At 37.1% G+C, this 14,053-nt stretch overlaps 1 protein-coding gene across 13 annotated transcripts in view; it reads right to left on the reverse strand.

Moving 5' to 3' along the window:
• Nucleotides 1–14,053, reverse strand: part of QKI (QKI, KH domain containing RNA binding) — a 147,981-nt gene that overhangs the window by 50,111 nt on the left and 83,817 nt on the right. For 8 of the 13 annotated variants that reach the window (XR_010743248.1, XR_010743249.1, XM_066315841.1 and 5 more), the window contains one exon: nucleotides 12,086–12,136. The exons of the other annotated variants lie outside the window; for them this stretch is intronic. Coding sequence is in view for 6 of the 8 variants with exons in the window: in XM_066315841.1 (XP_066171938.1) it covers nucleotides 12,086–12,136 (51 nt within the window). In the remaining 2 variants the exon portion in view is untranslated. The remainder of the gene's footprint in view (nucleotides 1–12,085; nucleotides 12,137–14,053) is intronic. 13 annotated transcript variants of the gene reach the window in all.

Here is a 14,053-nt window from a genome sequence, read left to right on the forward strand (position 1 = left end):
GCAAAAAAGCAGGTAAAGGATGCAACTGATCTGAATCTATAAAATCAAACTTAAATATTAGAAAGGTTGTTCCATGAGGGAAACCACTGAAGTCTAGCTCTCTAAAAAATCATATCCCCATATTTTCCACGCACCTCACCAAATCACAGTAACTTCAAGCTGTGGTCTTGCCCCTCCTGCATCTTGGCCATTCCTATTTACATCGTCATCTCCCATCCCAAAGCTTTCTACTTAATTCCTCAGTCTCTGACTGAGCAAGAATAAGACAGCAGCTTACTAGATTTCTGTAAGCTGCACAAAGCAGATGACTGAGAACTCCTCTAGAACAGGGTATGAAGTTAAGTCTCTTTTCTGTCTAGACAATACATTTGAAAGACCTTTAAACACAAATGAAAGAAGTGTCAAGGCTGACTGAAATTGTTAACATTATTCAAACGCTGGAAAACAAAATACCAACACGAAGAAAGGCATCAAAAATATTTAATCACCAACTTCAAAAAAAAATCTCAATCCTTATTTCTCACCCCAAAGACCTTCACAGTATGGCCAACCGACGAAAAATAAGTTGACAAGTTAAAAGCTGATGAAGTAGGATCCAGTCACTTCCAATTGTCAGAATACAGCTAAAGAAAAATGAAATAAACACTGAAAACCTACTACGCTAGTATCTGTTCATATGCAGCCAGAGAAATATCAGTTAGACAGTAAAAATGGAACAAAAGAATGAATGCAATGTGGTAAGAGTGGAAGCAACCTTCCCACATGGCACTTTTTTCAGAAAGCTGTGGGCTATTCTATAGTAATAAAAAAAAGTGCAGCTTCCATTCTATGCACATTTTTCCACTCCATCTCATACAATTTCCTGTAATGTGGGCCACTAAAAAGATACGGAACCAGCTCACTACCAACAGCAGGGATCTTTTAAAGAAGTAAAGTCACCAGCTCAAGCAAGTGTAGAGAATTACCCTTAGTATTCTCACTCATCTTGAAGTGATAGGCTATTAAATTCTGTTTTCACCAACCTATTAAACAAACTGGTCTCCCTACTGAATGACAAAAACCACAGAAAAGATAGAGTAAAAGGGAAGAATGTTTTCATATAATGTCAAATTGAACACTAAAATTAAAAGGCATCAGAATAGCTTTAGTCCTTCATACCATACAAAGGTTTAATTCAAGTACACTCTAAGAACTTTAATTAAAATTATCCTAAGATATAAAAACCAGTATAATCACTCACCGCCACTTCTCACAGTCAAATGGAGGAGGTAAGATGTGGAGAGAAGAAATTCAGCTATTTAGTAAAAATCTCACAATATATTTTGTCTAATAAATTGTGCTGTAGGTACATTAAATTGACAGTAGCTCTAGGTGAGAATTCTTTTTCATAATGAAAACATTCGCACATATATATCAAAGTTTCAAAAATAATTCAAGTAGTAGTTTAACAGAAGCTGTGTGATTAAAAAAAAAAGCTAACATGTTGATTTTAAAGAATTTTGAAATGCAAGTTAAATTTAACTAAAAAGTCACAAATAAAGTAATTGTAAAAAATTCTAGTCCTGATCTAATTTTAGTAATTTTAAGTAAGACATGATATATATTATGATATGCAACAATACCTAAATTAGCAAGTCCAAGAGAAACATTATTCAACCCTTCAATACATCTGTATTGAATCTTACTTTACAACCTTTTGTAAATACAGTTGAACTGGTAAAACCAAGTCAGAGGAATCTTAGAAGAATGAATGCACTTTGCCCTGAAGTCATATACTGCCAACCTTTCAAGAGCTGTCTTTCTTGTGTTGTTTAATGAAACTTCCATTCTTGCAACTGTTCTGCCCACCTAAGCCACAGAATTGGATTTCTTAATTTTTGGCTTCTCTGCTGCAGAGATACTTCAAAACAAACATGCAGAAGACAGAAGACTTCTGTAACACTGTGCAAGGAATAAACCAGTCTACAAATAATTCCGCATCACCTGATCCGTATTCATGAGAGGCCCAGACATAATGAAGCAAAAATCACTTGGATAATCTCTTACTGTTGTACAACTGCATCCTTTCCCGAGCAGTGTAACAACTTGCTAAGGTTCCCTGCCCTTGCCATGCAGACCTTACTGCTGCCACCAGGGCTGGCCCCAGCACCACACCAGCCTTTCAGACCGCAAGCTGATGCAGGAGATGCCTCCCCCCTTCTCCTCCTCATTTTCTGCTGGACAAGGGAGCTGGCAACCATAAAGGGCTACAGAATGCCAACACGAGGTCAGCGCTGTGGCTGGGAAAAGGTGAAGGTGAGCCACCATATTTTAACACATAACTGCCCCTTAGAAGCCAGTCTCACCATGTCTCATTAAACTATCCTAAGTGAAATCCAATTATGCATGTGCCAGGGACAGAACACAGTCATCTTTGTTATTTGGTGTGAAGCAACCTCTGCTCATCCGTGTATCAAATGCTAGTATTACAGTAACAACTGTAAACTGGTGCTTCTTCCTTCCATTTTTACGAATGAATCTTAGGTCTTGACGGGACTGACTGGTAAAAAACAAAGAAAAAATCCAGAAGAACAACCCATCCATCCCCAAACCTGTATTTGAATGCTACAGTCCTGATATTAACATTTGAATAGAAGTTGTTAATTTAGAGGAGGCCTGCAACAAAATAAGTGCTTAGGTAAGTACCAAAAATAGAGGTTTTTATCAGATCAAACTCCAAGCCAGCCCTGCAGAAAACCAGTTTAAAATGATGCACTAATTACAGTATCTGTTTGAACAACACAAGTAATTTTATAACATGAAGCATCAGAACACACTGATTGTCCTAACCCCTGCTGATAAACTGCTTTAATTGTGCAGTTACAGTCAGGCAAATTAACACAGACTTTTGCTCCTACTGAGTTTCTAATGTCAGCAGTTCACAAGCAGAAAGCTGGTAAAAAAAGTAAGGTTACAAAGGTATATTGAGGGACCAGCACCTGGTCAGGGAGAACATGGCAGCTTACTCCACATTTAGAATTTCTGATCGAAGTTTCCACCTATAGAAACAACTGATCAATTGCTTCAATCAACAGTCACATACTTGCTGTTTTCACTTGCAATTTAGAATATGGAGGTACTTCCCTTCAAAAAGCCATCTAAAGCTAACTCTGAACCAAGAAGATTGCATTCAGGATTTATTGGTATTTCATTTTCTTTCAAGGGAATTTCATGTTTGTTTTGTGAGTTTAGTGCTATTTAATGAGTCTTCAATTATAAATTATCATTGCACACCAAGCCCCCACACCAAGATAACTTTGGACTGAACGAGTCGGTGCCTTCCAGCACACACTAAACCAGCCAGTAGCTGTCAAACATTGTCAAAGGGCATTATCTAAAGCATCTTTTGAGAACTGTCCTAAGGAAAAATCTGGCGGCAGCAAACAACCTAATGCCGAAAGGACACAAGAGGGTTCTGTTCTGTGTCTCCACGGCCCAAGACAGGCTCTGTGCTCAGGAGCCTTCCAAGGCGGCGCGGCCCCAGGCTCCGCCGTGCCCCGCAGCCAAAGCGGCTCCTGGATGCCGGGAACAGCCCCGGACGTGTCCGCGGGGCCCGGCTGTGCCGCAGGACAAAGCTCTGCCGCCGCCCCGGACACCGGGCAGAGAAACCCGGCCGACCCCGGGAACCTCCCGTGAAACTGCCAGCAGGACTGCCCATGGCCCCAGCCAGGTCTTCTGCAGTGTTTCTCTCCAGCTGTGCCCGTGTGACAAACAGGGTCTGTGGAACAAGCCCTACTGTCGAGTGCTAGCAAAGCAAACTCACTGTTGTGGGAGAAAAGTAAAGAAGTTTTGCATGCACCAGGTAGCCACAGGGCGATAAATGAGAATTCAGCACATGAAATGCACAGCGTAAACTCAGTCTCTGGATATATTGGTTAGAGATGAATGCAATTTTTAACATCGACACTTAAAATGACTATGAAGTAACAAACTTTACCCAGGCAGAGGAGAGAGACTTCATTTCTCTGACTTAGGAACACAGGTAAGAGTTTTAACACTTTATCAGTATTCCTGGCATAGTAAACTTTATATGGATACAGTTACACTGATATCCAAGTGTGGTTTTGTTCCCCTACAGAAAAGGGAATAAGAAGTATGAAACATTTCACAATATTGTGATTCTTTTGACACACTGACCACTCACAAAACAAACATGAAATTCCCTTGAAAGAAAATGAAATACCAATAAATCCTGAATGCAATCTTCTTGGTTCAGAGTTAGCTTTAGATAGCTTTTTGAAGGGTAGTACCTCCATATTCTAAATTGCAAGGTACAAAAGACATTTTTTAGTGCAGGCTTCAACCAACAAACCTAATCTGTGGGAATGGACACATTCCTCAGAGCATTTTCTAATCAGAAAACACAGGCAGTAAGTGTATTTTAACTGAAGATTATTCATCATTAGTCACTAATGAAGTTAACTTCAAAATAACCTGCAACTGTTCTAAAATCACTCCTGCATAAACCTATTTGCCTCTGAGACTATGAGCATTATTAATCAGTAAAGAGCTGATTCCACTATTCAGCTTTAGATGGAGAAAGGATGACAAAATCTAAGTGTTCTTTTATATACCTTATTATCAAGCAGCACCTATGTACCATGCACACATAGTAAATTACTCACTTTACTTCAAGCACTTTACAATTTTTATTTTAAAAATAATTAACAGGATATTAAAATTACATATAAGTAATAGAAAACAAATCTAGAATAGATCAGTTTTTATGAACATGAAAAGGTATCTCTCAAAGCAGAACCTTTTTTACTATAAATTTTATATAGTAAAAATATTATTTTAATACAAAATACAACTGAATATACTCTTTTAAATACATTAAGATTCTTTTGTATATCTCGGTTTTTATTTAAGCAGTATTCCAGCTGCATTACATTCCAATTTATCATTTTATTTCCTTCTGCCCAGGAAGAGGACTAGGACACCAAGGTACTAGCCTTGTTAACACATGCCTCTATTCCACCCAAAAACGTACCAAGATAACTAAAACTCTGCTGAAGTTCATACTGACAGGCAAAACAGTCTTAATAAAACTGAAACCTGATGACCATTTTCCATCTGGGATTCTCATGCTAGGAGATCTGGAAGTGCTGACATCCAAAAGAACCTAATCTAATGTACTCTACAAAACTAACTCAAGGCATGGTAACTTCAAAATATTTTCTTGAAGAAAGAAGTTGCAACTCTAAGAAAATGCAATGTAACTATCCAGGGGTTTGTACATGGTCCAGGAACTGAGCATCAAGATCCTGGTACTACCTCAGGTCAAAAGTCACCAACATCACCAGGTGCTGTTCCAGGAGTGCAGTAATAAAATACTGGGCCACAGAAACACAGAAGGAGGTGATTCCCACTTTGCCCTCCTGCAAATCACTGCCCAGAAGGTGAGGGAGAGGAAAAAATCATCCTAGTTTTTAGTTTTTCGATTAATATGAAACTTTTACTTTGTTCTGTGCAATGAACATAAACGGTAGAAAGCATCATAGGCATCTCTGATTTAATGATTTGGGAACTTAGGGAAATACTTGAGCATTATTGTTTATAGTCAAGTGCTATCACTATTCCTCAAGTGTATTTACAGGGGAAAAACCGTCTGCTCATTGGTTTCTCAGTCTTTTAGTCTATACAGTATACTAATCCCAAATATTTCTCTGAGAATCTTTTTTTTAATGGTTAAGAGAAAACCAAGAAAACAAAAAACAACAAACTAAAACCCCAACCCTGAAACACTGTTCTTGACTCCAATTTGGAATGCCATTTACAGCATGCTGTATTTGGAAAACTGCACTCTATGTTGAATTAGCCACTAGCACTTGGCCAAATAAAAAAACATAAAACGAATTATATTTTTATATTCAATGGATGACATGATCTGCTCCTTGGCTACTACTGTAACTATACATACACTAGAACATTTTCTTTCCTCTCTTGAAGTACTATCATGTAACTTTCCTCAACAGTAACTGCACTGTGGTATCTTATATTTACTGAATTTCAGCCATTTTTACTTCTCCATTCCATGTTTTATATCCTCTGTCTTGTTTTGACTTGATTGCTGTATTGCACAGGAAACGTGACCAATGTATTAACATTCCCGTCACCAATAATTTGAATTCAGTGTTAAATTGATCTATTTCACAAATAGACTCATCCTCAAACCCCTGGGCTTCTGCTCTTTTATGACAGCTCTACATATAAGTGATGTTGAACAAACTGAAACGGTCAAGAAGTATCAAAATAAACCCACACTTCTCTTCAGGTGCTATTCCTGCTTAATTTAAACATGAATTCCAGAAACTTTCACTCATTTATGCTAAAAAGCCTACAAAGTGGACAAAACTACAGTAGTTCATACATACATTTGTGACATTTCAATGTTTGGGTTTTGGGGTTTTTTTATTAGGAATAAGTGACTGGGGTTTTTTTCCAAACTCAATTTACAGACGTCTTAAAGAAAAGGAGGGAAAAGAAATATCTAGAGGAGAAAAAAATGTAACAGTTAAATGACCTTTTGGAAGGATCAGAATAAACAGCTGCTGATATCTTGCATTTTAATGTCAACACATCGACACTTTGACTTCCTTCTTTCTCAATTTGCCTATCGTTTCCAGAGTCCCTTGGCTCAGCCTTTGCTTGAAAATCCAACCGTTCTGCTGTTAGCATTTCCTCAAGGAGAACTTGCACATGCCTCTCATATAGATAAAAATTACAAGATATATCAAAAAGGGTTCCTCTGCATAAATCTTAGTGAAGGTCTTAAGGGAGTATACTGAAGACAACTTTGCAAAATTGCAATATATTCCCACCAACCCTTTGCGCTTTTTGTTACAAAATAACTGTAAACTTTTTTTAAGAGAGAATTTTTCTTCCCCATTTTCCCATGCTGCTAACCTTACAATACACCATTACTAACATTAACATCTTTTCTGACACTGCTTAGGACTTAGTAAGAAAAGTGAAATTTCACTAACTCCACAGCTTTGCACAAAAGTATACGAAGATGTTGCTACAGAATATTTTTAACAGAAACTTACATTGAACACATTAACATAACCTCAGTGTGCCAAGAAAATTAAAATGCACCACATCTCTTAGCCCACAATATAATAGACAAGTTTCAGATATAGCATAAAACTATGCACAGAAGCCAAATTAAAGAAAGTAAAACTGAAAATTCTTCCCTATTTCCTCCCCTCCTCCAAAACATGAAGTAAAAAAGTAACAAGTTTATACTTTTTACTTTTTGTATGTACAAAAATGTGACCTTGGTTTAAGAACATTAAGTTACTACTGTTTCTATGAACTGAAATGAGACTTTGTAATGTAAAATGAAATTATTGTTATAGTAATGTGCTGTTTTATTTTAGGACATTGTGATCTTTTGGTTTTTACTGTTTGCCAAAGCAATTTAAAAAGAGACTCATGACTCAAACCAAACATACCAAGGTAGCAGTTAAGTAATGTCAAGTAACTTCCCAAGACATAAAGAAACTATTTTGCTCAGAAAAATGAGGGGGGGGGGGGTGGGGAAAGAAAGAAAAAAATTTAAGAGCTGAAAAACATTTAACATCGCTGATTTTTTCAGAATGGTTCAGGGACAGGTTGGGGAAGGGAAAGGATGGAGTACCTAACTTTAATACTTTAACCTGTGACACTGCCAATAGAACTTTACTTGTGGGCTACAAGAATGCAGCCAAACACAGGGAAAAGGACATCTGCAGGAAAGTAAAGCTGTTTTTATTGCTAGGACCAGGCTGACATGGTTGCAATGCCAGAGTTTTAGCACAAAATCTGTATCTTGCAATTCTTGAGAATGGTTCTTTGTGATTTGCATGTGTAACTAAACAAAAACCAAGTTTTGACTAGAGCAGGCAGAGTCAGACTGGAAAAAATAGGATGAGGGGGAGGGATGTAATCACTGCTACAACAGCTCTCATACATAAACTGAAGTGCTTTGTGCAATCCTGACCTTAGTGAAAAATAGTGGATCAAGTATTTATATGATAATACCTAGTATTTTTCTTAGTTCCTCTTTCTTGTTTCAATTCTGGGGATGAATCTTCATTGGAGACTTCTTCAAAGACGTACTCTTGTTTCCTCTAGGTAGACTAAGAAGACTCAAGTGCCTAGGCAGCTAAATGCTACCCTGCACATTTCGATTAAAAGTGCCTCTTATGCCAACAAGAAAGCAGAATGCTAAACATAAACCAACCTTTTCCACAAGTGGTTGCTAAAATGAACATTGACAACTTTAGACACAATGTCTGTGCTTATAATTAGAACACTAATCTTGCATAGTCACTTCAGAGAAGGAAACTGTCCAAATCCCGAGACGGAACTATTCTGAGTTTTCCTGTAGAGAAGGGTTTCCTCCACAGACTTGAGTTTGGCACAGCTGCAGGGGTAACTGCTCACACCCACAAGAGAAGTGGATGCATTCCCTTCTCCTCCCCTCTTCTTTGGAACAGCAGAGCCAGTTAGCACAGCAGCGGACTCCTGCTGCCAGATGAGGTTTTGCCTGTTCAGCAAGCAGAACTGGCTGGGTGACACATTCCGCAAGCAGCAGGCTGAGCGCAAGGAGGGCACAGAGGCAGCTCTCCCTGGGCAGGGAGCTGCCAGCTGCCAGTCACACCTCTGGCAGGACACACAGCAGCCCAGCCGCTCCCAAAAAGGCACTGAGGGGGGGAGCCCCTCGCTCTGTCTGCCCAGGGGACACGGGGGCGTTTTTAAGGGCCACCTACAGCAAATGCAATCTCACCGCAATACATAAATTACAATGACAAGTTAAGTATTCTGAAAACTCAGTTCCCACTCTGAGCTAGGCCTGCAGAGCAGTCAGCTTCCCTCCACTTCAAACTCCACATCTCAGTCGCTTACCTGAGAAACTAGCACACGATGTCCCATGTATTTATTTAAACAAGGGTGTGTCAGAAGAAAACCTTGTCATTCACAGCATAGCGATTAACTCTAAAATGGAGTTCACTTACACATAAAGGTATGGAATCTTTTTTCAAATGTGCATTTTCACAGGAGATATTAATGCAATAAACTAACTCATATTTTTTTAAAAAAATGAAATTTTGTTACAAAGAATACAGAAAAATCAAATTTGCCACTGAATACAGAACTGACAATAAACACAGGCTACCAAACTAGAGTCCTTGAAAGAATTCAGAACAACTGCCTCAAATAATCTCAGCACACAAGTTTTCCCTGTATTTAAGACTGAAACCTTGCACACAGTCTGTAATTACAGATTTATTGCAGCAGTTGCCTCAAATCCTTGCTACAATTACATGGGATTTGACACAACCAAGCTACCACCTAGATAAAACTCAAAGTATGAGCACTGTTCCAAACCTCCTTTACGACCAATTTCATGCAACTACTGCATTGATTATAATGACTACAGAATGAGGAATATTCCAGCACGTGCCACATGTTCTCAAAGCTGGATTAAAATGTGGTAATAGTCATGCCAGTTAAAGACTGTATAGCTGAGTGCCAGCTTGGCACTGATATTAAATGGCTTTTGAGAATACTGCTGATAATATATTAGGTTAAACGTTTCCTGCAGCACAGAAATGATTGATGTTCAGGATCCACCTTTGCTGCTCAGATACCATCAATCCAGTGATTTAAGAAAAGCAACCAAACGAAAAAGCAGGACACAACCACAAAAATATCCCTAAAACTCCAAAGCAAACAAAAATTAAACTAACCCCTCCAATAAACAAACACTATCATAAAAGGTAGTGTATAGCAATATGACTTTAACTATGACTTTAACACTGCACAGAGTTTTGGTCCTTTGGTCCTTCAGTGAATTTGTCCTTAAGGTCCGGGTTTGGAAGTCTTTACTCACTTTCTAGACTTAATGAGCTGCAAACCACACATTTTTAATTTTTATTTCACTTAAAATACTGTACACTAGCTCTTTATACAGCAGCTGTGTAATACATTTAAAATAAAACCTTCGTGAAATTAATGAAATAAATAATTTCTGTAAAGGAGTAATTATAAAAATTATGTCCACTTTTTAAATTGGAAAATAACATTTAATAAACCTCCTGCTCATTACATAAGCACAAAAGAAAGTGAAAGCTAGTCATAATTTTGATTCAAAGTCAAATATCACAATATTTACATGTATACTGGTTTCAGGAGACAATGTCTAGAGGTGCATCCTTCAAGATCCTATTCAATTAGCAGTCCTACAACTGCTGTTTAGCAGACCTCACCATCCTTCCAAAAAGGCACCAAATTTCACTAAAACTTTTTGAATCACAAAAATTCTGGTGAAATGTACAAAAGCATTCACCAAAGGAATGCAATTTTCTAAAAAACTTGTTAAATAATGAATTTGCGGACATCTTCACTCACATCATTTGGAGTAAAATTGAGTGTGCAAACGAAGATCTATAACTAACCAAATTATCACAGCTCCATTGCAAGTAACCGTAATATGCAAAATTAAGGCTTATTAATGAAAAATTTAAGGTTGTGGTTTTTTGTAACACATTCCCTTAGCTGCCAAAGATATTAATGCAGAGAGAAATATCAATAAATACAGGACAGATTAAAAGAGGCAAACAGAATGTCATTTCAGTATGAAGCTACAGAAGCAAAGTAAATCCTTGATGTGCTACCTAAGTCACTATTTTAATCTGAGCAGCTTTTAAACAAATTCCAGTACACCAGCAGAAACACACAAAAAGTTTTTTTAAAAAATTAAGTGCTTCTGCTCTTCAGAAGACAAGTTCCAAGCTCCTTTCATTAAAACAGCCTTATATATGTTTTCAGATTGCACGCTCACGTGCCTCCACAAAAAGTCAAATGAAACTTGTACAGTCTAACTTAATATACTTCTGAATCACAGGAGCTGAAGAAAGCAATACTGGGTAAAAAAGGTCATTATATGGAAGCTTTTCTTACATTTTACAATGGTTTCACCCACTTTAGAAAATAAGAGCATTGTACATGAACTGAGGACAAAAATAATTACACACTTTGCTCACATCCTCAAGAGACAGGTAGAAGAAAGGTCAATTTCTTCATTCTAAACGTTTCTTCTTCTTCAGAAAAGCATTACAGCTTTTTTTCAAAATGCATTTCCAAGAGATGACAAGGATTTACTGCCAACTGACAGGTCCTGACCTCCTTTTTCTCCAGCTCTCCCTTCTCAAACTGGCACAGGTATTAATTTGTATCAATACAGCTTATTAACTAGCATTTTTTTTTTATGCCCGTTGAACTATTATCTCCCATTAGCTGACCAAAATCTAGTTTCTTTGCTGTTCCCACTGTAATCTTCTAACATGGACTAGAACATTTGTTCCCACCTCCCAAAACAGAAGTTAAGCAAAACTTTCCCAAACGTGTAATCCCATTTTCTTATGCAACGATGCCAACTGTCTGGTTTTATTCACAATAAGGGAATAGGAAGGCCCAAAAAAACATCAGCAAAACAGATAGACAGTTCTTTCCTGTACCTCCAATACAGCCTTCAAGATGATGTGATGCCATGAGAAGAAACTCAAGGTGAGTTTTCAGAAACATCCCTAGCACAAAAATAGTTACAGGTTTCGTACCAGTGCATAAGAGGTTGCTCAACTGTCCATAGTGAGAACGCCAAAGAGCTGATTTGAACACCAACAGCTCGAGGTCAGAAACAATTGGAGACTCTTTTTAATTTTTCGATGAAGAAAAACAGTTACGACCCACCCAACAAATTTTCATTTTGTAGATCAGTTCCAAAGAAAACACTTCAACAACTGTTATCACAAAAACCTTTCTAATACTAGAGCTACATATTTTTACACCAACTGGGCCTTGCAAGTGTGTAACTGATGTGAAACCTGTCAATATTCAATAAAAACTTAAATATATTCTTCCTCACATAGAATCACACAAAGCAAATTCAGGAAAGGGGGAGAGGCTGAGGTTCTTTTTCAACCAGTCTCCTCAAATAATGGGTGATTCGCAAAAATTTACTGGAATGTTTACAAGAAGTAAAACATTTACTTGCCTCTACCTCCAAAATTGCTGCATCATGGTTGTCTCTGCTCTTAAAGGAGACCTGAAAAGCAAAAAAAAATTGGGCTTGTGCCCTATTTTGCTTCTTTAAGATGTTTGAGAGGCATGAAGAGCTGGAATTAGGGCTTTTTTTTTTACCCTGCAATGGACGTAAGTTATTCCTTCTTGTTCACACTTGAGACTGAAATATCAAGAAGCCATAATATAAGACAAGCTAGTAAAGGAAAAACAGTGCAAGAATCAACAGAAGCTAAGTCACAGAAAAAGAACAAACTTTTTTTCCCCCCTCACCCCTACTTCATCAAGTCCTCCTTCATTTGAGTGATGAATAAAACCCTTTTCCAGAGTTAAGCAATCTTGCACAACCACTATTTGTGACTTGCACACAAATTTATGTTTCAACATTGTACAATGCTAAAGAAAAAAAAAAAAATGGGGAAAACCCCCCAGCAATTGGACGGAAGCTGTATTTTAAAATTTTAAGATAAAAAACAACTAGGGAAAAAACAAGTCCTTTTCAGGGATTCTTTATGGTTCAAAATTAGTCCACAGGAAAAAAAAATTTAGAAGTTCTCTGCAAATGGAAAAGAGTGAAAAATCCATAAACTGGCCAGCTATAAAAGAGACAAACATGACTTTCCCTTCCGCTACTAATATAACCTGTAAGAAATTTCCTGTGTATGCTGAAGTGATGCAGTTATCAGAACAGAAAAGCTGCTGCAATGTATTTTCTAAAAATAAGCCTATTTTATCTAATAGCACTAGTAAAATAAAATTAAACTTTATACTAGATGCAAATGAGCAAAGAGTATATATTTTAACTAATGCCCATTACTGCTGGGTCAACTATAATAGCTCATTAGTATCTTAAGTGAGATGGGATGGCACCATGTATTTCCATTTAAAAAAGTTGTTCAAAGCCCCTTTCTATTCCTTGCACCCACAGTTCAACTATGTAATTACCATATATGAAAAAGGAAAAATCTAAAGTTTATTTTTTTGCAAAAAGGGAAATTTAAAATGCATGCATTTTAAATTTAAAAACCATGCAATCATCAAGAAAAATAAAAGCATAATGCCTAAAAATAAGGAAAATATATCCAAAGTACAATACATCCAAATAGAAAACTATTTAAGACAACAAATTCTCATTAATTATATATATCATTGAAAAACTACACTCAACCAGTACAGAGTTGTAGTCAATATTTTAAGCCAAATCAGTGTACTGGCTGAAGGTCCGCATAATTTACACACAAGGAATGTGATTTCCTGAAATGCTAAACCAACATTAGACAGGCCAAAGACCTGAGCATCTTTACCACAGGTCTGCTGCTCAACTCAGCTCTCTATTATCAACAATTATAGAGTTACTCTTCCAGCTGCAACATGCAAAAGACATCAATTCAAGCAATACTGGCACATAACTAAATGCTCTAGTGGCATAATTCAAAAGGGGTTATTTTGAATTATTATTTTGGTTTGTGCTTTTTGGTACAGTTGGTTTCTGTTTGGGGCTCTTCTGGTATATTTTGTTTCTGTAGTTGTTTGGTTGGTGGAGAGTGCATGTTTGGTAGGGGTTTCTTTTCTCCCCACGTTTGAATTATAAACTGAGAATGGAATTAAATAAAATCAGGAAAAAATTTCATGTTTCTTTAAACTATTGGAAAAAAGTCTTGAAAAATTAACCACAATTAAGAAAATTATGTTTCATTTAGAAGTAATTTAGAGGTCTATAAACAATCACCTTTCAAGGCCACACAAAAAACTGCTTCAAAGCTATGAAGAAAAAAACCCACAAAATCATAGTCTTTTTCTTCTTTCTGTCACCCCAGAATTATTTTTATCAAAAACTTGTTACTTTTCTGGGTGAAATATATGGTGACATAGCAAGCTGGAAGTTAAAATGAAAATATTTTAATGCAGGCACTCATATATCTCACATCATGGAACGTGAAGG

Source organism: Sylvia atricapilla, chromosome 3 (genome assembly GCF_009819655.1).
Source record: "Sylvia atricapilla isolate bSylAtr1 chromosome 3, bSylAtr1.pri, whole genome shotgun sequence".
Taxonomy (NCBI): domain Eukaryota; kingdom Metazoa; phylum Chordata; class Aves; order Passeriformes; family Sylviidae; genus Sylvia; species Sylvia atricapilla.